The 27064-nt window shown below is 36.4% G+C and overlaps 1 protein-coding gene and 1 pseudogene across 1 annotated transcript; one reads left to right on the top strand and one right to left on the bottom strand.

The window, feature by feature from the left end:
• Positions 1 to 1149: 1149 nt before the first annotated feature.
• On the top strand, positions 1150 to 4118 carry LOC134244285 (putative nuclease HARBI1). The gene is made up of 4 exons (XM_062726548.1): positions 1150 to 1780; positions 2436 to 2548; positions 2701 to 2812; positions 3143 to 4118. Exons 1-4 carry the CDS (start codon positions 1354 to 1356, stop codon positions 3523 to 3525), a joined length of 1035 nt encoding a protein of 344 aa, XP_062582532.1. The 5' UTR covers positions 1150 to 1353; the 3' UTR covers positions 3526 to 4118.
• A 3438-nt stretch (positions 4119 to 7556) lies between these two features.
• LOC134244274 (myb/SANT-like DNA-binding domain-containing protein 4) lies at positions 7557 to 11022 on the bottom strand (annotated as a pseudogene).
• Positions 11023 to 27064: the final 16042 nt, after the last annotated feature.

Below are 27064 nucleotides of genomic sequence, written 5' to 3'. Positions count from 1 at the left end.
AGACGCGGGCATCTCATACAGAATATCTAGGGGTGTCGTCACCTCCCTGCCTAGCATGAGCATGTTAGGGCTGTAGCCCGTGGATTCATGCTGAGATGACCTATACGCCATCATCACGTATGGAATGCTTTCATCCCAGTCTCTGTGGTTTTCATCCACATAGGCACTTAGCATAGCGGCTAGTGTTTTGTTGAAACGCTCCACCATACCATCAGACTGCGGATGGTATGGTGTGGTTCGTGTCTTCCGGATCTGGAGAAGCCCACATACCTCGGTAAAAAGGAGACTCGCGTACTGTCTTCCCTGGTCGGAATGTATGCCATTTCCATATTCTGCATTGGAAACGTCTCGGTCCATTTGGTGAAGTAATCCGAGATGACTAAGATGTACCTGTTTCCGTTTTCTGTCTCAGGAAACTCTCCTAGGATACCCGTAGCTAACCTTTCAAATGGAAATCCAACTTGTAGAGGCTGCATAGGGGCTCTTTTCGTTTTCTGAGGAGCTTTCCTTCTGGAACATATGTCGCAACCTGACACGTAGCTTCTCACATCACTCTGTAGACCTGGCCAATAATAGTTCTGCCTTATCTTATGGAGTGTCTTTGTCACCCATAAGTGAGTCGAGGTCTTTGCATCATGCATCTGCTCTAAAATAAGTCTTCTGTGGGACAAGGGAACCACTATCTGATATGTGGTCATGTCACTATCTTCAATCTCCCACATTCTACACAGCAGATTATCTTTTACTGTAAGCCTACTCCACTGAGCCCAAAGTGATTTCACAAAATATCCTTCGGAAGATATATCACTAAACTCAGGACGTTTCTCGTTTTGTAACCAAGACTTGACAAGTCTTATATCCTTACATTTCTCTTGTATGGTAACCCAGTCAGATACTTCGTTATTTGCTTGAGCTTCGTCTTCTACCGCTCTTGCATGTTCCGTGGATATCTCCATCTTGTCCCAGCCATCAAAATATCCACACTGGCTACACAGTACTCTACTGAGCCCATCGGCATTCCCGTGGAGTTTTCCAGCCCGATGCTCTATCTCCATGTCATAAGTTGATATGACCTCGAGCCAACGAGCCAACTGACCCTCTGGATCTTTAAATCGGAGTAACCATTTTAGCGAACTGTGATCAGTCCTGGCTTGGATTTCTCGAAAAAATCTTAAATTAAATCTCAGACTTAAGTCTGAGTTTTTACTCAAATTTCTGAGAAAAATCTCAAATTTGAGAAAACTCAAAATATTGCATTTCTCGAAAAAACTTAAGTTGTTTTCCTTACTCAAACTCAGACTAAACTTAAGTTACCTTATTAGTAGACTTAAGTCCTTTAATAAAATCTCAAATATGCCGGTGAAAAACAGACGGCAGCGTCGTAGACGTCGGCATAGGCAGAGAGTCGCACACAACAGGCTTGTTGACCGTGAAAACCCTTTAGAATTAATGCCAGAGGAGGAGATTTTCAAAAGATACCGTTTCCGCCCGGCCACAATTTTGTTTATAGTTAACCTATTAAGACGATCCCTTGAGAGAGATACTCTGCGAAGCTGTGCCCTCACCCCCCTTCTGCAAGTTTTGGCCACGCTAAGATTTCTTGCTACAGGAGGTTTTTATTCCTTAATGGCCGATACATTTGACAGCCTGTCCCCATCCACTGTGTGCAGGGCGGTTAAGGATGTGTGCCATTGTTTGTGTCAGGTGTCGAGACAATTTATAAGGATGCCAGCAAGAAACGTAGCTGATGAAGTTAAAAAGCATTTCTATTCCATAGCAGGTATAAACAACAAAACAAGGGAAGTAATCACAGAACAAATGGGTGCAAGTTAAAATGTACCATAAATCCTTCGAATCAATAAAACGTATTTTGATTTTACATGCTTCTTACACTTTGTTGCAACAGATACTTGAAAAAAAAACAGAATGGAAAAGAAATGGAATGATTTTTATTTACACCATCATGTACATATAATTGTTCCAAAACATTAATGGGAAAGGGGGATGGGCACATGAAGTGGAACCCCCTCCCCCTCAAACGTTACTACTGAATTTTAAGAAAGTGTAAGAACTTATAATTTCTCAAATACATTATATTTTCCCATTAGTCACATCCATATGTTTCAATTTTAGGATTATCTGAACTTAAGAAAAATACGCCATATATGACTTTATTCAGGTGCGAGAGAGAGAGAGAGAGAGAGAGAGAGAGAGAGAGAGAGAGAGAGAGAGAGAGAGAGAGAGAGAGAGAGAGAGAGCGGAGGGATACTACCTCAATATCAAAATCATCAAACATACACAATTAAAGAACAGAAATAATTTAAAGCCAAAATAGCGGTTAATTTCAAGATAAAAGATGGTTATTTTCCATTGTAAAGTTGCAACATGCTTAATTGTTTTTTATGTGTTCATAGTTATTTATTTCATGGTCCTAGGTTTTCCAAATGTCCTCGGTTGCGTTGATGGTACATACATCAAAATTCAGGCACCTTCAGAGAATGAGCCAGACTATTTGAATAGAAAAGGGTATCATTCTCTGAATGTACAGGTAATTTGTTATGATGAAGTATTAATTATTTGCAATGGCAAAAAACTGTTCGTAAAATTAATTTTTTAAGAGACATTTTCTGAAATTCTATTCACAAAAAAAAATAATAAAAATCTCTATCTACTCATATATTCAGTTATTTTTATTTTCAGATGATCTCCGATGGTAAATTCCGGATTTTGAACTGTGTGGCCAAATGGCCTGGAAGTGTACATGACAGCCGGATTTTCCGAGACAGTCATATAAGCATTGCCTTTGAAAATGGTACTCTATTTGTCAAGTTTTGTTAATTTATAAGTTGAATAATTATTGTATTAAATCAATCCATGTTTATGAAAAGAAAACCCATTTTTCTACAGCAGTAAATTCTACATAATTCTATAAAAGCGTGTTGCTACTGACATCAATTGCCTTGGATCACTACCTTTGGAAAATCATCGATTAGCACTTGTTGCACTTTTATTGAAATTAGTTCCATCAGAAATTAGATTGCTATTTTCCCCAAAGTTTTTTTAGAAAGGGGGGAGGGGGCACAAATATGAATGATATTGGTACTTTTAAGTATAATCTTAAACTCTTTTTTTAATATTTAAGGACAGTATCCAGGACTACTCTTGGGGGACTCTGGTTACCCGTGCAAACCCCACCTTATGACACCATACCCTGTCCCTTCAAATGATGCAGAAGCAAGATTCAACAACGCTCACGCTAAAACCAGAGTTGTAATCGAGCAAACCTTTCGCATCTTGAAGAAGAGGTTTGCGTGCCTCCATAGCGGCTTGAGAACAACTCCTGAAAAGGCATGCGATATTACTTTGGCATGTGCAGTTTTACACAACATTGGAATCGATCGTAATGACATACTGGATATTGATGATGGTGTATATGTCAACCAGGGGGATGTTAATCTTAATGTAAGGGATCAGTGGGACGGCAAAGATGTTAGAAATTACATATGCAGGTCTTTTTTTGCATAAAGTATTATGTAACAACTGTATCCCTTGTACAGTAATCATATACATAGACAACATTAACATTTGATTTTGTATAGAGTCTAGAAATCATCATAATCATAGACTAGCAAAGCAAACATGGTTTGAATAGCATGTAAATGCAGATATGCATAATTATTATGCCCATGTAATCAAAGACTCAGCTAGGGGCATATAGATTTTGCCCTGCTCGTCCATCTGTCTGTCTATTTGTCTGCCAAAACTTTAACCTTTCTCATAATTTTTAATTGGTTGAAACTGTATTTTTCATATTTCATGTGTATTCCTTGTGAATGGGACCAATCTTTGAGTACCAACAAATTTGACCTATTGACCTAGATTTTATAGTTTGGCCCACTTTATAAAAAAAACTTGAACGTTTTTGTACTGCTTAAAAATTACAAGTAATGATATACCAGAAATAAAAAAAAAAGTAGAAAGAAACACAAATAACTAATTATATAATGGTTTATTATATCATATTTGATATATACACTGTACCAGTACTTCATTGTCTTGTAATTATATTTTTTATGGAAAAATAAGACAGTACACTATACTGAAACTGAACACGTTGAACTCAGTATTTACACCTTAATATACTGTATATACATTGTATTTTTCTTTTAATTAGAAAAAAATTATTTGTGTTCAGACATTCCATAAAATCATTGTAATGTGTAAAATAATTTTACAAAAAAAAAATAGCAAAGGAAGAGAAAAGTACTTAAGCAATTTGACACAAATAGAATAATGATATCTTTATGTTCTTAGTGTAGTCTACTTGTGTGCCAAGTTATACTGAAATCAGACCAAAACTGTAGGAGGAGTAGCATTTTGAAAGAATTTCACAGACATTTCTATTTTTAGTAACCATAACACCGTACAAAATTAAAATTCGATACACAGAATTATGTATCTTAGTGTATTCTACTTATGTGCCAAGTTATATTGAAATCAGACCAAAACTGTAGGAGGAGTAGCATTTTGAAATAATTTTACAGATATTTCTATTTTTAGTAACCACGGCAACACCGTTCATTGAAATCAAAAACCGATAAAAACAGAATTATGTATCTTAGTGTATTCTACTTGTGTGCCAAGTTATAATGAAATCAAACCAAAACTGTAGGAGGAGTAGCATTTTGAAAGAATTTCACAGACATTTCTATTTTTAGTAACCACGGCAACAACGTTCATCAAAATCAAAAACCGATAAATAGAATTATGTATCTTAGTGTATTCTACTTGTGTGCCAAGTTATAATGAAATCAAACCAAAACTGTAGGAGGAGTAGCATTTTGAAAGAATTTCACAGACATTTCTATTTTTAGTAACCACGGCAACACCGTTCATCAAAATCAAAAACCGATACACAGAATTATGCATCTTAGTGTATTCTACTTGTTTGCCAAGTAATACTGAAATCAGACCAAAACTGTAGGAGGAGTAGCATTTTGAAAGAATTTCACAGAAATTTCTATTTTTAGTAACCATGGCAACACCGTTCATCAAAATAAAAAACCAATACACAGAATTATGTATCTTAGTGTAGTCTACTTGTGTGCCAAGTTATACTGAAATCAGACTAAAACTGTATAGCATTTTGAAAGAATTTCACAGAAATTTCTATTTTTAGTAACCACGGCAACACCGTTCATCAAAATCAAAAACCGATACACAGAATTATGTATCTTAGTGTAGTCTACTTGTGTGCCAAGTTATATTGAAATTAGACCAAAACTGTAGGAGGAGTAGCATTTTGAAACAATTTTACAGATATTTCTATTTTTAGTAACCACGGCAACACCGTTCATCGAAATCAAAAACCGATAAACAGAATTATGTATCTTAGTGTATTCTACTTGTGTGCCAAGTTATAATGAAATCAAACCAAAACTGTACATTTTGAAAGAATTTCACAGAAATTTCTATTTTTAGTAACCACGGCAACACCGTTCATCAAAATCAAAAACCGATACACAGAATTATGTATCTTAGTGTATTCTACTTGTTTGCCAAGTAATACTGAAATCAGACCAAAACTGTAGGAGGAGTAGCATTTTGAAAGAATTTCACAGACATTTCTATTTTTAGTAAAAACACCGTTTCAAAAACCGATACACAGAATTATGTATCAATACTTGTGTGCCAAGTTATAATGAAATCAAACCAAAACTGTTAATTTTGAAAGAATTTCACAGAAATTTCTATTTTTAGTAACCACGGCAACAACGTTCAAAAATTACACAGAATTATGTATCTTTGTAGTCTACTTGTGTGCCAAGTTATACTGAAATCAGACTAAAACTGTAGGAGGAGTAGAGTTTTGAAAGAATTTCACAGAAATTTCTATTTTTAGTAACCACGGCAACACCGTTCATCGAAATCAAAAACCGATAAAGAGAATTATGTATCTTAGTGTAGTCTACTTGTGTGCCAAGTTATATTGAAATTAGACCAAAACTGTAGGAGGAGTAGCATTTTGAAAAATTGTTTACAGACAGACGGACAGACAGACGGACAGACAGACAGACAGACGGACAGACGGACGGACGCCGGACGCATTACTATCGCATAAGCTCTTCTGGTCTCTGACCAGTAGAGCTAAAAAACCACATGGAAGCTGAACACATTAATTTATCACAGAACTTTTACATTGATGTAATGAAATAAAATATCACATGTACATATTAAAGAATTAATCAATATGTATAATTTCTGCAAGATGTAATTTTCTGTAAAATTTATTACAATATTCTTTTGACTTTAATATCTCAGGAAGAAAAATTTCTTTTTGTATTGCATAGGAAAAACTAGCAGGTATCGTTAATGAGTACATGTAGATGTATTAATTTGGCTAAAATGTGGGTTAAAAATATTTACATACAGTGGTTTGGATTTACACACAGGCAGTAATGATAACTTTAATTATTATAACAATATTTGTTTCATATGATATGCTGCCATTGTCATTATTTCAAAATAACTTCAGTCTTCAATAGTTTATATTGTCATTTTTTTTTCTCAAATGAAAGTTTGTCATACATATGAATTAATAAATGCACCAGTTTTTAATAGCAACAATTATTTGTTCATTCTTATTTTAGAAAATAATTGAAATTTCATTAAATTTCTCAAATGTTTGGTACAACAATATCCAAATTTATAAATAATAACATATACATGAAAAATCTAGTCTTCAAACAAAGCAATGATACATGTATTAGTGCATATTTCAATTATATAATTCACCTTTCAATTACATGAGGAGTTACATACCTCTCACAGTATATTTCAGATTTAGAATATGCTGCATTAATTAATATCTGAAAAATTGATTAAAGGCCATGGATGACATAGATTTATTAGAAATACAAATGTATCCAGTAATTCTTGGCAAATTGTACCATTAAATTATCACTCATCAGCAATAAACATTTAAAGTCAGGTACTTGTTCACTTGCAATTAGAATTAAATGTACAATAAAATTTTGAGTTCTTAATTGGAGTACATCAAGTAAATCATGTTTACTGTTGGCCTGAAAGAGGGACTGACAACTTCACCTTGCATGTAAAGCAAAAAAAATAATAGTCTCGTTTCCTGCGAATTTAAAACGGGGCGAAATGAAATAATACATATAATTTCTGTAAGTAAACTATGAATGAGTTTAAAATGGAACAAAATTGTTTCTAAGTGTAAAAGGTTGAAAATTAAACGGGGCGAAAATACCCCTGTATACAGTATCTAATTAAAAATGTCACGTGTCAATTTTGACTTTTAAAATTAAAGAATGAGTGCACTCTGTAAGTCTTTGGAAACTTTTCGGCTACCCATTTTGATATTTTATTATGTAAGAAATACATAGAAGGATTGGGCAGCAGGCACAGCCTATATAAGCCCTCTCCATTGGCTACCCAAGGAGTTAATATCATGTATTTTATGAAAGTCCATATTTAATTCCATCGTTGGAAACCTAAGGTCGGTCTTGCTTTTCTTACCGAGACATTAAGAAAAGCGAGACAGACCGTGGGTTTCCGACGATGATTTAAAACAGAATTTCATGAAATGCTTGTTCTGTGTTAACAGGGAAACCAGTTACAGTGTCAGAATGATAATATTCTGATTTATTCTTTTAAATCTATAAAAAAATTTAGGATCAGGTGCAAAAAAATTAGGGTAGGTCGGGTAGCAGCAAACAAGACTATTATTTTTTTCAGCCTTAACAAATGACAAACTAATGGAATTAACTAAATTACATTTCAGAATCTTTTCCAGTGTGCAATTCTTTCATTTTCATTTTTACGTACATGGTATTGACTCGATAAAACTCAGCTTCTTCTTTAAACTTCTTGCTTTCCTGGATATATTTTTCTCTTTCTGCTCTTAGTGTCAAGATTTCATCCTCTTCCATAGTCTTCCTTTTTTTTTGATGTCTTTGCCGAGGAGAATGAACGAGGAAGCTCCAAATTTACAATACCTAGCTGGGTTGCATCATTCTGTATCTCATAGATGGCTGATACACCTAAATTTAATTAACAGAATTGAATAACATATACAAGAAGCTTATGGGCCACATCGCTCACCTGAGCACTATGGCTAGGAAAAAGCAGAAATTAATTTATTATTGAAAAGTTTAACCCCAAAGAATCCCAACAATTCCTTAAAGGAGAGAGGGTATGATTTGCACAAACTTGAATCTACACTACCTGAGAATGCTTCCATATAAATATAAAGGACTTTTCTTGAAAAGAAGATTTTTAAAGAATTTTCCTAGATATTTCTATGTAAAACTTTGATTGGCTATTGTGGCCCTGCCCTTCTCTCTGGGGTCATGATTTGAACAAACTTGAATGTACACTACTTGAGAATGCTTCCCCATAAGTTTAATCTTTCCTGGCACAGTGGTTCTTGAGAGGAAGGATTTTTAAACATGCCACCAAATTTTCACTATTTCTGAATTATCTCCCTTTGAATGAGGCCGTAGCCCTTCATTTGGACAAACTTGAATCCCCTTTACCCAAGAATGCCTTGTGGCAACTTTAGTTGAAATTGGCCCAGTGGTTCTAGAGAAGAAGTCAGAAATGTGAAAATTTTACAGACTTGCAGACATCCGGATGCCAAACAAAATGTGATCAGAAAAGCTTAATTTCGTCTTTAATTGACAGAATGCATTTTTAAATAATTCTTTTTAGAGTTGGTTGCACAATAATATCATTGAGACATAAGGTAAGCCTTACCTGTACCACTTGCACTTGTTAATGGCATGCAGTCATTTGTCATGGTATGCATTTCCTCTGGTACAACTGTTAGAATTACTAAAAAAAACATGTTACAATGACACTATGTTTTTACAGTTTTAAAATAAAGCAGTACATATGTATATAATCATGTAAATTAATGTTTTTATAGTTATAAATTAGTGCATTTATACATATATGTACTTCAACGATTAACACTGCACAGTATTTTAAAACCTACCGGTACATTTGTTATGTTCCAGTGAGGTTAAAAATGAAAATTTATTGTCTTTCGAATTAAAAAAAATAAATCATCAGGGTATTTTTAGAGACTACCAGTCCTATTATCTTGCTTTTCAAATATTTAAACAATATATCCAATATGAACCTTCCTCTGTGTCGTGTCCAGTGGACAGGCCACATAGGGTTGGCCTGTCTTCAAGGTGGCTTAGTAGCTCAGCTTCTACAGGAGTTGGGGAGGGAGGTTTGGGGCCCCCACCTGTAACTGGTCTTCTGATGGCATCAGACTTCTCTTTTGCTGTCATAAAACATTAACTACACAATGTATATTTTATCTTATATTCCAGTCCACGTTTCATTTACTGTAGTTTATGTCTACTTATTTTTTTTTATTTTAGGCCACAGAAAAGCTTATATTATATCAGTTATTTCTTTTATTCGTGTTAAAATATTTCATTTAAAAAATACATGTCCAAAAATAATATAATATGTGAATATGTGCACATGACCAAGCCATCTTTTGCTTGCCCTTTTCTGACCTACTTGTAGCACAATTAATATTGGATTATACAAATGAATTTACTTCTATAAATGCATTTATGAAATAAAACAATTCCATCACATAAGTTTTTAATTTCTTTTGTCATTTGAAGACATTTAAACATTTAAAACTTTATAATAATATGGTGTTATATGTATGATGTTGGATAAATCAATATATAGCCCTGTATTTAAATAAAAATTACCTCTTTGCTTTATGTTGGCATATTGTTTCTTGATCTCTTCCACCGTGCGTTGAGTTGTATCAGAGTTTCTGAAATATTTAAAGATTTAAATGTAGTACTGCATGCTTGATCATAATTGATAAGTGCTGCATCAAATAATAATGTGAAACAATTTCTAGTTGTTCTGACAACCAACATTTTTTTTTATTTTCTGGGAATTTGTTTTTGTTACATGAAGTTTTAGACATTGCAAGGGGGCAAATATTTAATTTTATTACAATTTAAAAAAAAAGATATTTTATAATTGTTTCCTCCTTATCTCTCAACACTTTTTGTTATTACATGTAAAAGGAAACAAGTGAATTGATGTTTGTTCTCCCTAAAAATTATATTTGATGACCTCACCCCACCCCACCCCACTCCATTTTTTTTGGCTTGTAAAAATTTGTGTCATGACTCGATTGATCATGTTGATCAAATTGGAATTGTCATTTTCATACCGGATATATATTTAATGATTCACTGCTGATTGGACACTGCATCTTGTACTAAAGTCTGAAGATATTATTTATCTTTAGCTAAACAAAAGAAAAAAAAAAGTAGAGATTTATTTATTATCATACAGTTTCCTCTTAATTTGGCCCTGGTATTTGCCTTAGTAAAAAGTGAAAACACCACTGTTTGTAGCATTGTTTTTATGCCAACATGTTTGGTGAATAACGTAATAGTGAATAATAATGTGAATGCACACAGATGTGTGTGTATTCACATCATTTAATTTTCAAAACAAGTATACATGAAATGCAAATTGACCTAAAATTGTAATTTTGTAGTCATAAAGAGTTGACATAATGTAAAGGAAAGTTAACACAATGCAATAGTTGTGGGTTAATGTCATAAAGAGTTGTATATAATGTAATGGAAGGTGATATAGATGTGGCTTGATTATAATATACATTGTATAATGTAATTATTCACACAGAAGTGCTGATAGTGACTTACGCATTCACCGCCCCTGCGACCTCCTCCCAAGCACCCTCTTTGATTTTTACGTTTTTGACACCCCCGGCCCCTTCATCTTCCCAAAAAGGCGGTACTCGCGTTGACGGACCGCCTCAACCAAGACGATTTTTTCTTTTTCTGTCCAATTGGGCCGGCGGGGTGTCTTACACGTCTTCTCTTCCATTATTTTGGCGCTTTGTGGTGTTGCAGACGATGATTTACATTGAATACTATAACCGGAAGTAAAGAACAAGGCCGCTTATGCAACGTTGAAAAAAAACTCATTTAAGAAAAAAATAAACTTAGCTGCGATTTGCCTGAGTTTGTTTCGAGAAACGTGATTTGAGAAAAAATTTAGCTGAGTTTTATCTCAGAGTTTAAGATTGAACTTGAGTAAAAACTTAAGATTTTTTCGAGAAATCCAAGCCTGACCAAGAACTTATGTCCATACAAGAATGGTCCGAAATGCTTAATGAATGTAACCACAGCCAGAAGCTCTTTACGGGTTACGCAATACTTTCTCTCTGACTTGCTGAGAACTTTGCTTGCGTATGCCACGACCCTCTCTTGGCCATTTTGAATCTGTGAGCGGCGCCCATGGCATACTGACTTGCGTCCGTGTCTAGTATAAAAGGTTTAGTAAAGTCTGGGTGCGTAAGAATCGTTGCAGAAGTCAACCGACTCTTAAGAAGATCAAATGCACACTGGCACTCATCACTCCATTTAAATGGAACATTTGCCTCTGTGAGTTTATGTAAAGGTTGAGCAATTTGAGCGTAATTGGCTATAAACTTTCTATAGTAGCTAGAAAGACCAATAAATGATCTGACTTGTGTCTTGCTCACTGGTACAGGCCAATGCTTTACAATCTCAATCTTTTCAGGATCAGTCTGAATCCCTTGTTCAGAGATTATATGTCCCAAGTACTTAACCTTTTGAGTAAACAAAGTACACTTCCTAGCTTTCAGCTTCAGTCCAGCTGCCAGAAGCTTCTCAAAGACCAGCTCTAGGTTTTTCAGCATTTCGTCAAATGTCTTTCCGTATACGATGATATCGTCTAGGTATATAAGACATATCTGCCATTGTAAGCCAGCCAGCACAGACTCCATCAAGCGTTCGAACGTAGCTGGGGCGTTGCAAAGCCCGAATGGCATGACATTAAACTCATACAGACCTTGACGAGTAACGAATGCTGTCTTAGCCTTATCCTGTGGCTCTAGCTCAACTTGCCAGTAACCAGCATTTAAGTCCAACGTACTAAACCACTTGGCACCAAGCAGCTGGTTCAGAGACTCGTCAATACGAGGTAATGGGTATGCGTCTTTTGTTGTAACACTGTTTAAGCGCCTGTAGTCTACACAAAATCTTGTAGACCCATCTTTCTTCTTCACTAGTACAATTGATGAAGACCAAGGGCTTTGTGACGGTTCTATAATTCCTCTTCGTAACATGTCAGATACATGTTCTTTAACCTCCTCTTGCATGTGAAATGGGAGACGCTTAGGTGCCTGCTTAATAGGTGCATTTGTACCCGTCTCTATTTTATGTCTGACTTTAGCAGTTCGTCCTACGTCTTCGTCAGTCTTTGAAAACAGTGGTACAAACTTCAGTAACAGACTTTTGGCTTTCTGTTTATCGTCCTTATCTAAATGAACAGTACTGCTTTCATAAAGTTCTTGCAAATGCAATGGCATATTACTATTCTCATCAAGTAGTCATTTTTCTCTGTTATCAAAGACACAACCTCATCAACTGAAGTTAATTTCCCTACAATAGTTCCTGGGTACATTGTTCTACTATCATCTGAAATATTCATGATACGGATGGGAACCATGCCCTGTCTCCGAACAAGTGTTTTAGCCAGCAAGCAAGAATCTGACTTAAGGAGTTTCTCAGCTGGCTCTATCAAACCAATTTTTGTTGGAAGAGTTCCATCCGAACTAGCACATATCTGTCCTTCCACCATCACTTCTGATCTAGGTGGTACAGTAATCCTATATACAATGGCTACCTTATATGAGCTCGCTGACCCCTCAAGCTGAATAGGGTGCTCTATGCCTGAGATTGATATCTGTTGCCTATGCATGTCAATAATTGACTCATGCTTTACCAAGAAATCTAGACCTAGTTTTCCGTCTACCGTAATATCAGCTATGATCATCTCATGTTGCATCTCAACATCATCCAACTTGAAATCCACTGGAACATTTCCCAACACTCTAAGTGTAGTTCCGCTTGCAGTTAATACGTCTCTCTTGACTTCGCTCAATGCATTGTTTCCTGTCCTTGCAATATTTTCATAACATATTGTAGACAGCAAAGATACTGTAGCACCTGTATCAATCAACAAGTATGCATCCATTCCATTGATACGGGCAGTAACATAAACCCCTCTCCCATTAATAGAGCTTACAGATCTAGAGTACTCATCCTCTGACTTGTGATCTTTCTTTGGAACTGTACCAGGCTTCTTATGCTGCACCTTCTTAGTATTGATCTCGTTCCTAAACTTGTTTTCAGGCTCTTTCCTCAGCTGTGGGCAGTCTTTTCTCAGATGCTTATCGGATCCACACTTGTAGCATTTCCTAGCTCAAATTTTATCGTCTGTATGTGTCGCTGGACGAGGCATACGTGTCTGACTTTGTGACTGAAACTTCCACTGTTTCAATTCCCTCATATCACGCTGTAATGAGCGCATGTTCTTTTCAACTGTTTCTATGAAATGATCGAGTTTCGAAGTCTCAGACGAGTCTTCAGTATTCTCACTCATCACCCTGACAGTATCTATGCGACGGCTCTCTGCTCTGTTGTATGCTTCTAGTTCTACAGCTCTCTGTATCGCATCATTCAGGTTCATGGGTCTCGCTTGCTTAATCTTGAGAGGCATCTCAGAGTTGTGCAACCCATCTAAGAATTGTTCTGTAGCGAGAATTTCCCGGACGTCATCAGGAGCCGTTGGGTAGGCTAAATTTATGAGTCTTCTTATATCTTGACCCATCTCTGGCAAACTCTCAGCCGCCTTTTGTCTTCTTTCTCTGAGCTGTGCTCTGTAAAGCTCTGTCTGGTTCAAAGGAGCAAACCTATCTTGGACAGCCTTAACTAGTTTCTTGTAGTTCTGTCGTCCCTCTCTAGGCTGATTTCCTAAAACTCCTTGTGCCTGGCCCCTTAGGGATGCAGCCAAGTATAGTCCCTTCTCAGTCTCTGTCCATTCATTCAAAAGGCATACCGATTCGAAGTGAGACAGATAATCATTCCATAAACCAGATCCATCATATGTAGCGGGCTTTACAAAATTTCTGGATCGAGCTTGTCTCTGGTTTGGATGCGTCCTCTGCTTGGGAGTATGCAATGGTGGTCGCTCATTAGATACAGAACTCTCATCATCATTCGTACATGAACATACATCATCACTGACATATCCACTCACACATCTCTCCGTCTCTCATTCGGAGTACTAGTACTCATGACTGGTCTGTGTCTCGGGACTCCAGGAGTTTGTGAACTAGGAGAATTTCTATCAATACAGAGTCATGTATCTCTCAATTTAAACGAACTATTTCTCTCTCCAAAAAATCAACATCGGCTTGTAAACCTGACATGCTTAAACAAGTGACATAATTATAGTAATGAAATTAAAAGTACCGATCCAAATCCCGACGCTGCCGCCAATTTTTGTAACGTGTTCTGGGTCCGATGATTTGGATCAGTCCGCGTGATTATAAAAATGATCAGATTTACAGAAAATAATTACCAAAATGATTAAGATGAAAACGAGTCAATATATGCATATATTTCTAGGGTTATCTATCCCTTTATTATAAAAGCAAATCAAAAACAAAGAACAATGATCGGGTTGTTGACAGGGCTCTGTCCGAGGTATGTATCTCAGGGATCTGTCTCCAGCCGTGTCACTAGACGGCTGTATCCCTTTATACTACACAGGCTGCAGCCAGGTACAAGAAGTAAATAAATATACACAGTTAATATCACGGTATATAATCAAGGAAACACAATTACAACACTGGGCAGTTGTATTAATCAACAATGAAACGTCTTTAAATCTCAATCACCGTACCTGCTACTTTGCCACCTTCTCTGCTGACAGCTGATCACAAAATGACCATCTCACCTCGGATGCGCTCTTATATATACTCTAGCGCAACATCCGGACTACCCTCGGCTTTCACCATATGTCTAATGATAAAACCCGTTTGCATCTGAATCTCGAGCCCGATCGTCACACCACTTTCACTTCTACATTCATTTTCCCGAACGTCATTTAAATACAATCTCCCTGATTGGTCAAAATTTTAATGAATATTTTGATAAGAAAGGTCGCCAGCAGATCCTTGTGCAGCGATCTATGTGAGCGGATCAAAGGATCTGATTTTAATCAGATTGGTAATCCTTCTGAGAAGACCTTTCATTGGATACCAAGAACTTTAACCGTTTGACCTTGACTTTGGAGTTGACCTACTTTTAAGAAACTTTAACCTTGGCCATAACTTTTGAACGCTTAGAGTTAGGGTTTTCATCCTTCACATATATATTACTTGTGACAAGACCTTTCTTAAGAAACCAACAACTCAGACCCTTTCACCTTGGAGTTTGACCTACCTTTCAAAAATTCATCCTCGACTATAACTTTTGAACAGGTAGGAATTTTGTATTTCACAATCGTATTTTTCGTGAGAAGAACCCTACTTTGGGTAGTAATATATTTAATTTGCGTTTAAGAAAAATTTAATCTTCGTTGTTGCCATTCGGGGTCATCAGTGTTTCACAAACACATCTTGTTCCTTATATTGAGAAGAGATTGATTGATTGTATACTGTTTAACGTCCCTCTCCAGAATATTTCACTGATATGGAGACGTCACCATTGCCGGTGAAGGGCTGCAAATTTAGGCCTATGCTCGGCACTTACGGCCTTTGAGCAGGGAGGGATCTTTATCGTGCCACACCTGCTGTGACACGGGGCCTCGGTTTATACGGTCTCATCCGAAGGACCGCCCCATTTAGTCGCCTTTTACGACAAGCAGGGGGGTACTGAGGATCTATTCTAACCCGGATCCCCACGGGGCTATTGAGAAGAGATAGGGCTTCCATATATGACATGTGCATTACTTGTGACAAGATAATTCCGAGCATGCTATTATTTTTTACCCCTTGACCTTGACCTTCACGATTGACCTAATTTTTTTTTTTTAAATCAACTTCAATGATACTTTCTAAATAAATGACATATGATAGTGTTCATATTAGACACAATATGTCATAAAAAATAACATCTCACCTACAAAGACACTGAAAGTGGGGACCACAATTCTTTGAATTTGCTTGTTTTTTCTACAAAAGCTGCCTTGTTAATTCAAAGAAACACATATTTTATTGTTTATATTTACATCTGTATGAAAAGTAATTAAATTTTATTTATGATAAATGTTGTATTATAGATGATATGTCATTGTACAGATTGATTAAATGATGATACAGCCATGGCTAAAAAAATCTACATAGATGGTTTGCTTAGTATCGTTTACAGACTGATTATCAGCTGCAAAGGTCGCCATAAGAAAATATTTGCATCCACTGATATCATATCCTGAAATGTACTAAGACGTACATATCAATATATGTGTATTATAAATTTCAGTTAAGCATGAAGTTTTACGTTACGTCACGATCTTGTTTGACAGCTGCGCTCAAGGTTAATAGTACTCACCTCCTAACTTCAACCTTTACGACTGGAAGTTTCTTCTAATCCCTGATTGGTTGCTCTTGCAACAGACTATTTCCGTGTTAATGCTGATAATATGAGTACCAATCACACAGCGGGGGAATCGTTTACGCTGGATGCATCTGGCCCGCAAAGATCTGTGGGTGCGTTATAGTAATCACTCTGTCCTTCCCTCCATCCATCTTTCCGTCAGTCATTTTTCCATCCACAAATTTTCTATTTTTTATGGTAGACCAAAGAAGTTCATATTTAGCATATTAAATGATTAGGTACTGTAGCAAGACATACTGAGATGCTAAGTTTGGTTTTCTAAGTCGTCCGGTTTGGAGTAGTGCAGGTGGGTAGATTCCTTATTTTATATGAGAATGAATGGGCAAAGAGAGATAACTGCTCAGAATGTTCCAATTGTAAACTGTGAAAGCTGCAAAGAGTCCCGTGTGTGATTAATTAAAAGTATACACGCTATAACTTGCGCCAGTTAAAATACGATTGGAAATTGATATAATTTGTTCTTCAATAAAAGTTAGGAAAATACTGTTAATTACACCATTAAAATAAAACGCGTTACAAAGTTATCAAATTATAATTTTTTATTATCCTGCAAGGAAAGAAAAATAGCTATTTTTAAATAAATCCATCACGTGACCCCGTTGCTACTTTTAGATTGATAAACACACGTGGCGTAAAGAGAACAAGGTAGGCCGTTTGAGATACTACTCACTTTTGACGTGGATGGCAAGCGTCTTACTTAATGGTACTTATCTTTTAACATATTCAGTATCAACCATCTTCTCTGTTATGACGCATATTAACCTTATATTAATAATTGTTGTCAAAATGCAACAAACCTCAATCGTTGTCTGTGATTTCCCGTGGACATGTGTTTCTATATATAGGCCTACTGTTTACGCACTTCCTTTATCAATATTCATGAAAAGACTGAGTTCTTAATTCCTAGATATTGTTTAATTGTTTTGTAATTACAACAAAATCTATAGTACAATTTTGTGGAGAGTATTATTTTTCATTAGACTTCATGTGTTTTAAATCATTAATCATTTTGTGTCACACAAAATTCGGCGTTCATATAGCGTATATGACTTTAACTTTCTTCTCGAAAAAAAAAAAGCATTAACCTATCTGTTACATTGAGATTAACTACCATCTCTGTCTGCAAATGAAGTTTGTTTTGAAGTTAAGGTCAATTCTGAATGTTGTACACATTCTCTGAAATGTGGATTTAAGGGCTTTGGCAAGGCAAGGTTTCCGGAATAAAAAAAGTTTAATACATGTACATAGGTTTTTTTTCATTTATAAAAACGATCATTGAGAGTGATCTCCCGTTTGGAATTCTCTAGGCGGTGGAAGTAAATAAAGCGTATGTTACATGTAAACAAAAGCACATGTGTTTTTCAAAGGATAGAATCAACTATGCAGAAAGAAAGAACAGTTATGATGACTTTGTTGTATATTGTGTAAACTAAAGGGGCAGACATTCAACAGGTCGTCATTTACCATAGCTACGCTGGGAAGGGCGAAGATGCGACATATGCTGAAAGTGGTGAAAGGTAGGTAACCCGATGAGAACAGAAGAAGGCATCGTTTAGTAAAATTCTCTTTAGAGAAATGGACAAGCTTTCGCCTACATCAACTTCTCTAAAGAGAATACGTTTAGTAACTAAGAATAAATCCATGCAGAATATATTTATGTGAATTTGTTTCCAATAACGTAAATTACATTAAAGAAACTCTTGATCATTATGAATAATAATTAGATATTAAGGTAAGTAACTCAAAATTAAAGAACAGTACTGAAATTTTTATGTCTTATTTCTATATTTGCATTTTCAGCCAAAATATATATATGCCATCATAAATAAGGATACAACAATGTATTTTATTCAAAACGTCTATAAAATGAATGGGTTATAGAGAAATCGTATGATTAATATTAATGTAGGTCCATTTTATCAACATTTTACATAGGAAATGCGTTGAGAATTGTGAAAACATTAATTCGATAAAATCTAAATAGGAAGGCTGACTTGGTGGGTTAAATTATTAAACGAACCAGAATTAAACATGCTTGGTACCATTAAACTTGTTCAAAAGTTCTTGAAAATTTATAAACTAAAGCCAGAAACTTTGCCAATGCCCTTAAATAATGTTTATACTTTAATACTTTAATTTTGGTTAAAATACCATACACAATGAGTTAGGATTTTACTTAATTCTAAAAACAAAGTACAGATAGGCCTAAAGATACTATTTTAACCGTGAGACGGTGAAACCGGAGAGGACTATAGGTTTCCTTTGAGTTTGTCCGTCTGGCTGTCCCTCTGTCTGTCAGTCTACCCCTTTTGGTTTTCTGCACGTTTTTTTCTGTACGTATACATTTAAGAAATACAAGAAAAATGTATATTCATAATCCAAAATGTTTGATTAATACCAAGGAGGAGATTTCAAACAATTAATTTATTTTCAGTATATAAGTAGAGCACCCTCCTCTATCGTACCCCTGACCCAGGGGCCTCGAAATTCACAATTCTGGAAGAAGGGCCCTTACTCATCAAAGCTTTATATGTAGTTCATCTGCTTAATACCCAGGAACAGAGAAGATTTTCAGATTTAAATGCATTTTCACTATACATGTACAATCAATAGAGCCCCGCCCTTACACCAGAACCCCTGACCCTGGGGCCATAAAATTCACAATTTGGAAGAGACACTCTTGCTCATCATAACTATGTATTAGCCAAACTTATAGGTGTCATGCACATAGATAAGCTTAAAGACATATCTTTTCTGTGATTAAAGGGCACCTGTCATTGCGTATGCGCCAGTTATAAACAGATAACCCTAACCCAGCTCAAGAAGTAACATGTAATCATGGCTGCCAAAAGATTGATTGATTGATTGTATATTGTTTGACGTCCCTCTCGAGAATCTTTCACTCACATGGAGACGTCACCGTATGCCGGTGAAGGGCTTTACTCGGCACTCAGGACCATTGAGCAGTGAGGGATTTTATCGTGCCAACGCCTGCCGCTGACACAGGGCCTCGGTCTCATCCGAAGGACCCGCAACTTTCACTTCAAAGTGCCGAGCGCATGGCGAAGGAACGGTTGCTACCCAAAAGAATTGCTGATGAATATGGAGATGATGTAAATTACATCTACTTAAAATGTGTTTTTTATGGAATTATTTCATGCAAATTTGCAGTGAGACGTATGAGATATATGCAATGATGCATCCTTTATAGGTAGTGATTAGATCGGAAGCAGATCTCAGTAAGGAGGAGCTTGGTACATTTTTTCAGAAGGTACCCTATAATCCAGACTTTAAGGTAACATATGCTTACAAATTTCTTCATTCTTATACGCTTCGATTTTGATACATTTCTTTATAATGACGGAACCGTTTCAATTTTGTTTTCAGTTACCTGCAAGCAACAGCTTTGAGGTAAACCCTCACAACCCTAATCTCCTGATAATCCGCATTAAAGACATGCACTTTCCTCACGCCGCAAATTATCAACCAAAGCGGAGAATTAACATCAGGAAACGGGTATATACAAGTTTTTCATACACAGATGCTCATAAAAAATTATTCATAAAACAAAAAATCTTTATCCCTTTGTTACAGAAAGCAGTGGAGGTAGAGGAAGAAGAAGATGAAGAATTTTGCAGAGCAGTGGAAGAGGCTGAAAGGGATATTGATCCTGACTATGTCCCTTCGGAAGACGAGGAGGAGGAGGAAGGAGATGATGACTTAGAACAGCTCTCCAAGATCGACAAACTTAAGATACTGTCGATACCTCTAGTGCGGTCTGGTGACAAAAAAGAAAAGAAAACAGACAGAACAGGTTTATAATTTATAAATAGTAAACATCTGAGTCAAGTTTTTCTCACAGCAACCTTAAATCTAACCTCACAACGAACCAGATGTAATATATTTTTGTGTTTAATGACACTGGAAGAATGAATCAATTTACATAATATCCATTTTTGTTTTATATATAGACAAAAGGGTCCCAACCCCATAGAGAGTCCAAGCCACTTAGAGAGTCCCCACCACCTACAGAGTCCAAGTCACCTACAGGAAACTAGTTTGTTTAATACCCAGGAGCAGAGAAGAGGATTTTCAAAGAAATAATGCACTTTCACTATATGATCTACATATATAGCCCCGCCATAAGACCAGAAGCCCTGACCCCGGGGCCATGAAATTCACAATTTCTGGAAGAGGCACTCTTGCTCATTATAAGTTTGTTTATTACCCAGGAGCAGAGAAGAGGATATTCAAAGAAATAATGCACTTTCACTATATGATCTATTTAGTCCCGCCCTAACACCAGAACCCCCGACCCTGGGGCCATGAATTATACAATTTTTGTAGAGGACTCACTACTCATTACAATCATGCCGACAGTTTGATGTCCATAAGTGAAGAAGATTTTTTAAAGATTGCATTGATTATGGTGATTTTAGCCCCATCCCTCAGGCCCCGGGGGGGGGGGGGGGGGGGTGGGGGTAGGGACCATCAAATTCACATTTTTTGTTTCCCTTTACCCAAAGATGCTGTATACCAAATTTGGTTGAAATTAGTTTAGTGGTTCCAGAGAAGAAGCTAAACATTTTCAAAAGTTTAATACGACCGACGTACGACGACGGACAGAAACGGATAACAATAGGTCACCTGAGTCACTCCTGTTGGACCTACAATATCTAGAAAAACACGGTCTGATGCACTTCCAAATGAAACAAAACGACTTGCGTTCGACATTTGGCTACGTCCAAGTGTGTCCCGACCAAAAGGGAATAATTCAGATATCAATCGAGAAAGATTAGGACCAAAAACATAGACAAGTCATCCAGTGCATATCCTATTTTGGAGCTCCACACAAACCTTGACACTGTGAGGGTGCTTAAGGTAAAATATGTGCTCTGTTTATACTAGTTACAAGGCAAATATAATTTATAAAAAAAAATAGAAATTTCTTTTATAATGTATCTGGATTATCACCAGAATCGTCGACATTTTCAAAACTACATCCTGTCTCGTAGCAGTTCCAAATTTGACTTGGTTTATCCTTCAAGTCTAGTTTTGCCGGCAGAATTTCCAGGTCATCAAAATAATTATTAATGACCGCTGGATTGGTCACCCTTGCTCTCCTAGATCCTCATTTCTCAACTTCTCTGATGCTGAGCTAAGGATGTCGTTTTCTAAGGCCTGGCCATGAATCTTTTGATGGATTTATTTTTTTTAAAGGGGCTGACTCTTAGCCTTTTACATAGCTCTCCCGTACGTCTCAGAAGCTGCTGCCTAGAATTCCAATCCCTTGCGGCTTCTTTTAGCCGTGACAGTTTGTGACAATTTTTCTTCTACAACTTCGGGGAGCGCTGGTTTATTACCCTTTTCGCTTCTATGCAAGATTTTCCAGAAATTCATTTTTAAGTCACTCAGGTGACCTATTGCTATCCGTTTTTTCGTCGGTGTTCGTCGTGCGTTAACATTTGAACATTTTCAACTTCTTCCCTAAAACTGCTTAACCAATTTCAACCAATTTTGTGCATATAGCATCTATGGGTGTAGGGGAACAACATTTATGAATATCCGAGTCCCTGGGGCCTGAGTAGTTTGGCTATAACCACTAAAATTAGTGCAATCGAACACCAACGAATGAAAATTAGATTAAGCTACACCCATTATTTAACGTAAGCGATCCGACATCTCACCGATCGGTCCAACAACTCACTCAGCGGTCAAACATCGATTTTTTTATGCCCGCTCAGCACAACATTAGAAATGTTAAGTCTTTTTTGTATAGATTTGTTTAGGAAAAAAGTTTTCAAGGTTTAACAAATAACAACAACGAATAACTCCAATAGCAGGGCGTTTACTTGTGAAGACTTTGTGAGTGGTATTTCAACGTACTACTTAACATGGAAAATTGACCTTCGTTAATGTGAAGTCTTACTTAGATCCTATGCCCCGTGTTTTTCACAAAACATCAAAAATAATAAATATTTGACTTTCCCACAGTCATTTGAAATCGCTCCTAAATTTGCTTGACCGAAGTGTTTGTAATAAACATATATGGTAGACCGTAATGCTTTTCGGCTCATTCACTGGCTTGGATCATTGTTTGCTGTGAGCATCGCTATGCGCAATGACAACAATGTCCATATTAGGTAGATTCCTCGACTTGTTTTAGGCGGACTGATTGAGACGCGAGTATATCCTGTACTATGTCTTATTTTGTCTCAGATTTGGTTTACAAAAAATATATTACTTAAATAGGTATGTACTGTTCGTGTGTATCAAGTTTCCCCAGAATCCTTGTCTAACCTTGTATTTATTTTATGTAAGACAATTAAGTTAAAAGACAGAAAAGGAAGATTATGGAAGCCCGTATGAAGAAAAATCACCATGAAAATGATTGTATACTAAAAGTAAAATAGGAATTGTAGCATATGATATATCTAATGTCTTAACTATAGATGAAATAAATGAAGTGTGAAAAGGATACAGTGTGATAGGAAGGGCCATAACCTTCAAAACACCCCCCATATCTGTTAAATTGGTCAAACTAATCCTTGAATCATCTTAATTACATTATTTAAAATTGTGCAATCTGTTAAAAATCAGATCCTTTGATCCGCTAGCAGAGATCGCTGATTAAAATCATCCTTTGATCCGCTCATAGAGATCGCTACACAGGGATCGATCCTTGTGTAGCGATCTAAATGAGCGGATCAAAGGATCTGATTTTAATCAGACTGCAAAACTGTGATTATAAATATATGCAAGTTTAAATAATTATAATCTTTTCATAGGACATAAATTGATAATAACCAAGAGGTTAAAGGAGATGGAGAAAATAGGTCCGACATGGCGAGGAAAAGAGATCAAATGGAGATTGTCCACAGAGAGCTTAAGGTACAGTAATCGCTTATTGTTGTAATTTACTAGCATAAAATTATGATAAACAACACTTTTCCGAGGAAAACTTTCTCCACGAAAATTTCTCAAGTCATAAATTAAGAAAGGTATACTGATTTTACAACACTACATCCATACAGTCAAGGGAGATTCGTTAAATACAAGCAGCAATGACGAGAAAAGGGGAGTTAATGTAGGATATTCATATATTGATTGATTGTATAACGTCCCATTCGAGAATATTTTACTGATATAGAGACGTCGACGTATGCCAGTGAAGGGCTTCGAATTGACCTAAACTCGGCACCCGGGGCCATTTAGCGGGAGGGTTTTTTATCGTGCCAACGGCTATATGTGCCGTGACACGGGAACAATATCCGAAAAACCCGTGACTTTCACTTCTAATGCCGATCGCTTGGCGAAGGAAGAGTTACTACATATGTTTACGTCTTAGGTTTGACGCGGTGCTTCGAACGAAAATCGAACCCGGGCCTCCCAGTTCCGAAGCGATTGCTCTACCGTTAGGCTACCGTGACCGATGATATCCATGGAGATCTGATGGTACATGTATGTAGTACTCGCTAAAATATGCACATATTATGAACCGTGAATTAAAAGCATGAATTTATAGTGTATTGAACGTATCCTCGGACACCATTAGCAGAAAGTCAAACATGATGCAAAAAATAACATCGAACATGACGAGGAAGAGAGATGAAATGGAGGCTGTACACAAAGAGCTTAAAGCACGTAGAACTCAACGATTAATGTTCATTCAATGAAAGGCAAATTGGAATAAAGATATATAAATTCTAGCTTATATTTACTTATCTTAGGACACTGCAACCAGAAAGCTAAGTGAGTTGGAGAAAAGACAAGACGATATACGCATAATTGGAAAAGGGAGGCTAATGGATGCTGTGCACATAGGACTCATGGTACATAGTACTCATCAATAATGTCATTTAATTATCAATATGACTTCATGATTTTCTTTTGATACTGGCAATAATTAATAACTTACATTATTTCAGAAATAAAAGATATGTTTTATCTTAATAAATTTCTATATACCGGTATTTTCAGGTCGAAGTTCAACATTTTGTTTAATACATACGTAGAAAAAGAAGCTTCAGAAAGATTCGTTCATCATTATTATGGCTAGTAATAACTCTATCTGCATGATGAAAGTATAACTGTTTTAATTTACCGTGCCTAATTCTAAGCACTATTAATGCATCGATTTTTTTTAATTTTGTACTAGAAAATGCTCGATTCTAAATTTTGATGTGAAGAATGAAAGAAGACATTTTCAGCAAATTGCTTATTGGATCAAGAACATAATTGTTTGGAACTGTGCCCCGCTTCCGCCAATTCAAAGTCAATGTATAAAACGGTGTCCCGCATCCGCAAATTCAATCTCAGTGTATAGAACTGTGTCCCGCCCCACAAATTCAAGCTCATTGTATTGAACTCAGCCCCGCCCCACAAATTCAACCTGCACTTGGCTTCCCCGTTCAATGATCGCGATCATCTAGAATTATAAATATGCACTAGTGTCCGTACAGATACCTTTTGTGAGATCATCATCCTGCATGGTCATGGAAATCCAGTCTTTCAACACAAGCTTTGAAAGCACTGCTATGTGAAGTCGTTAAAAAATTGATGATTTTCAAATTTGTGTAAATATTCTACACGTACATGTACTTTTCTTCATTTTAGCTTCAAAATTATATAAGGTTTCAATAAATCTTTTCATGCAGTAAGAATTCTTATGTTTCTCTGCATTACACAAAACCATTTTTTTTTTTTGCTGTTCATGAAAAATTACAGAAAACATATCATGAGTTAATAATCTAATCACATATTTTACTTTTCGTTCAATACCATTCATGCTCTTTTAGTGGGTAATGCTTGCAAAAGTTTAAAACTTTACAATATTGAACTTGAACATGTAAATGTGATATTTTTCAACTGATATACGCCTCAAATTAAACCGTTAACGCCCAACATTGAGTAATCCGCGTGTATAAAGGTTGACCTAAGGAACTGAAATGACTCCAAAGTCCTTTACTAGTTTTTATTCGCCCACGTGGCGCAATGGCTAAAGCGTCTGCTTTAGAGTCGCGCACAAGGAGTTGATCCTTACGTCGCGGTTTCGAATCCCACTGTGCGACGTGGAGACCGGTCCTTAGGATGAGACTGTACAGTAGGTGATCCCTCCCTGCTAAATGGTCCTGGGTGCCGAGTAAAGGACAAAATTTGCAGCTCTCCACCGCAGGTGGTGGAGTCTTCGTGAGTGAAAAATTCTCGAGAAAGACATTAAAAAAAACACAAACCAGTACTTCATTTTCAACAGGAGTTTATCGAAAAAGTAATTGAACTGGCAAAAGAAAGGCTGCAAAATGAAACTGAGCAAAACTCAAAATTAAGTTTGGATCTTACTCTTACAAATACTTAGGATTGATTTTTTTTATTTCTATATCTTTCTGCAAAATAAAAAAAATAAGATTATTCTTTTTAGGAGACAAGCCCTGAATTGAAATCACGCCAGGTTCAGCAAAGAGTACAGTCCTGAGAAATTAAAAGTTGCATGAATACACCCCCACCCCATCCCCACCCACCCCCACCCCGTAGCTTCAAATGAACTAGCCACGTTCACTTTAGGCAGAAAATGGCCCTGTCCTCATATCAATTTAATAAACTATCACCCTCTTTCCTATTTCATATATCAAAATAAAGTAGAGACTAAGTGCTTTCATTTCTTGCAATAAAATTTCTTTTAGAGAATACGAGTACTTGAAAACAAGTTTTGAGAAAGTGCAATGTTCTTGACAGAAAACACACGTATTTGACTACCTTCAGCAAAGAATTAAAAATATGTGCATCGCCCACGATCCAAAAATTAAAACATGCTTTTTGATCATCAGAAACAGATCTTTCATTATGTAATTGCATATTTTGGATAAGAGGTTATGCTCAGTATGAAATATTGAAAAGATACAACGAATTTACAGGATATGGCGAAAATGACGCATTTATGTCGTCATAATGCATTGACTAGAGGGAAAATTACGTCATGTTCAATGGTCACCAACAATCAATGATGGATTTACATATATCATAGGATTGGCGGTAAATTCAAGATTTTTACTTTGATGTTGCTGTGGTGTATTTGCCAGAAGAATCACAGTTTTTAAAGCCACGCCCACAATTTGGCATCAAGCCATAATGTGACAAGACCTTGACTGATGAATAAATGATTCCAATTTCAAAACCTTGGCAACAGCTGATAAATAAGTTTAGTCAACATTTTCAATTTCAAGAATACTATCATTAATTTGTCGATATTCGCTCCGTATTTTTACTAAGCGTATCCTGTTACGTTCTATCTCGAATTGTCTTCATTTTTATTCTTGTCTCCAAATAGTAATTTTACATTAAAGGTTCCCGTTTTTAGCTCATCTCGACGTCGAGATGAGCTTATGCTATACCCCCGGCGTCGGTGTCGGCGTTATCGTCGGCGTCCCGGTTAAAGTTTTAGGAGCAGGTCCATTCCCAAGTAACTATAAGCCCTACCTGGACCAAACTTGCACGGATGATGCATCTAGGGATGGACACTACCAAACTTG

The sequence above is a fragment of the Saccostrea cucullata genome, unplaced genomic scaffold (genome assembly GCF_032062105.1).
Source record: "Saccostrea cucullata isolate Sc308-1 unplaced genomic scaffold, CSIRO_AGI_Scuc_v1 ctg4610, whole genome shotgun sequence".
NCBI lineage: Eukaryota > Metazoa > Mollusca > Bivalvia > Ostreida > Ostreidae > Saccostrea > Saccostrea cuccullata.
This window is presented reverse-complemented; position numbering and strand designations above follow the sequence as displayed.

Excerpts from the sequence above, each read along its gene's own strand:
- LOC134244285 (XM_062726548.1), top strand. The coding sequence starts at position 1,354 with ATGCCGGTGAAAAACAGACGGCAGCGTCGTAGACGTCGGCATAGGCAG. Across the intron at positions 2,549-2,700 it reads ATCATTCTCTGAATGTACAG|ATGATCTCCGATGGTAAATT; the intron begins GTAATTTGTTAT and ends TTTTATTTTCAG. Across the intron at positions 2,813-3,142 it reads AAGCATTGCCTTTGAAAATG|GACAGTATCCAGGACTACTC; the intron begins GTACTCTATTTG and ends TTAATATTTAAG.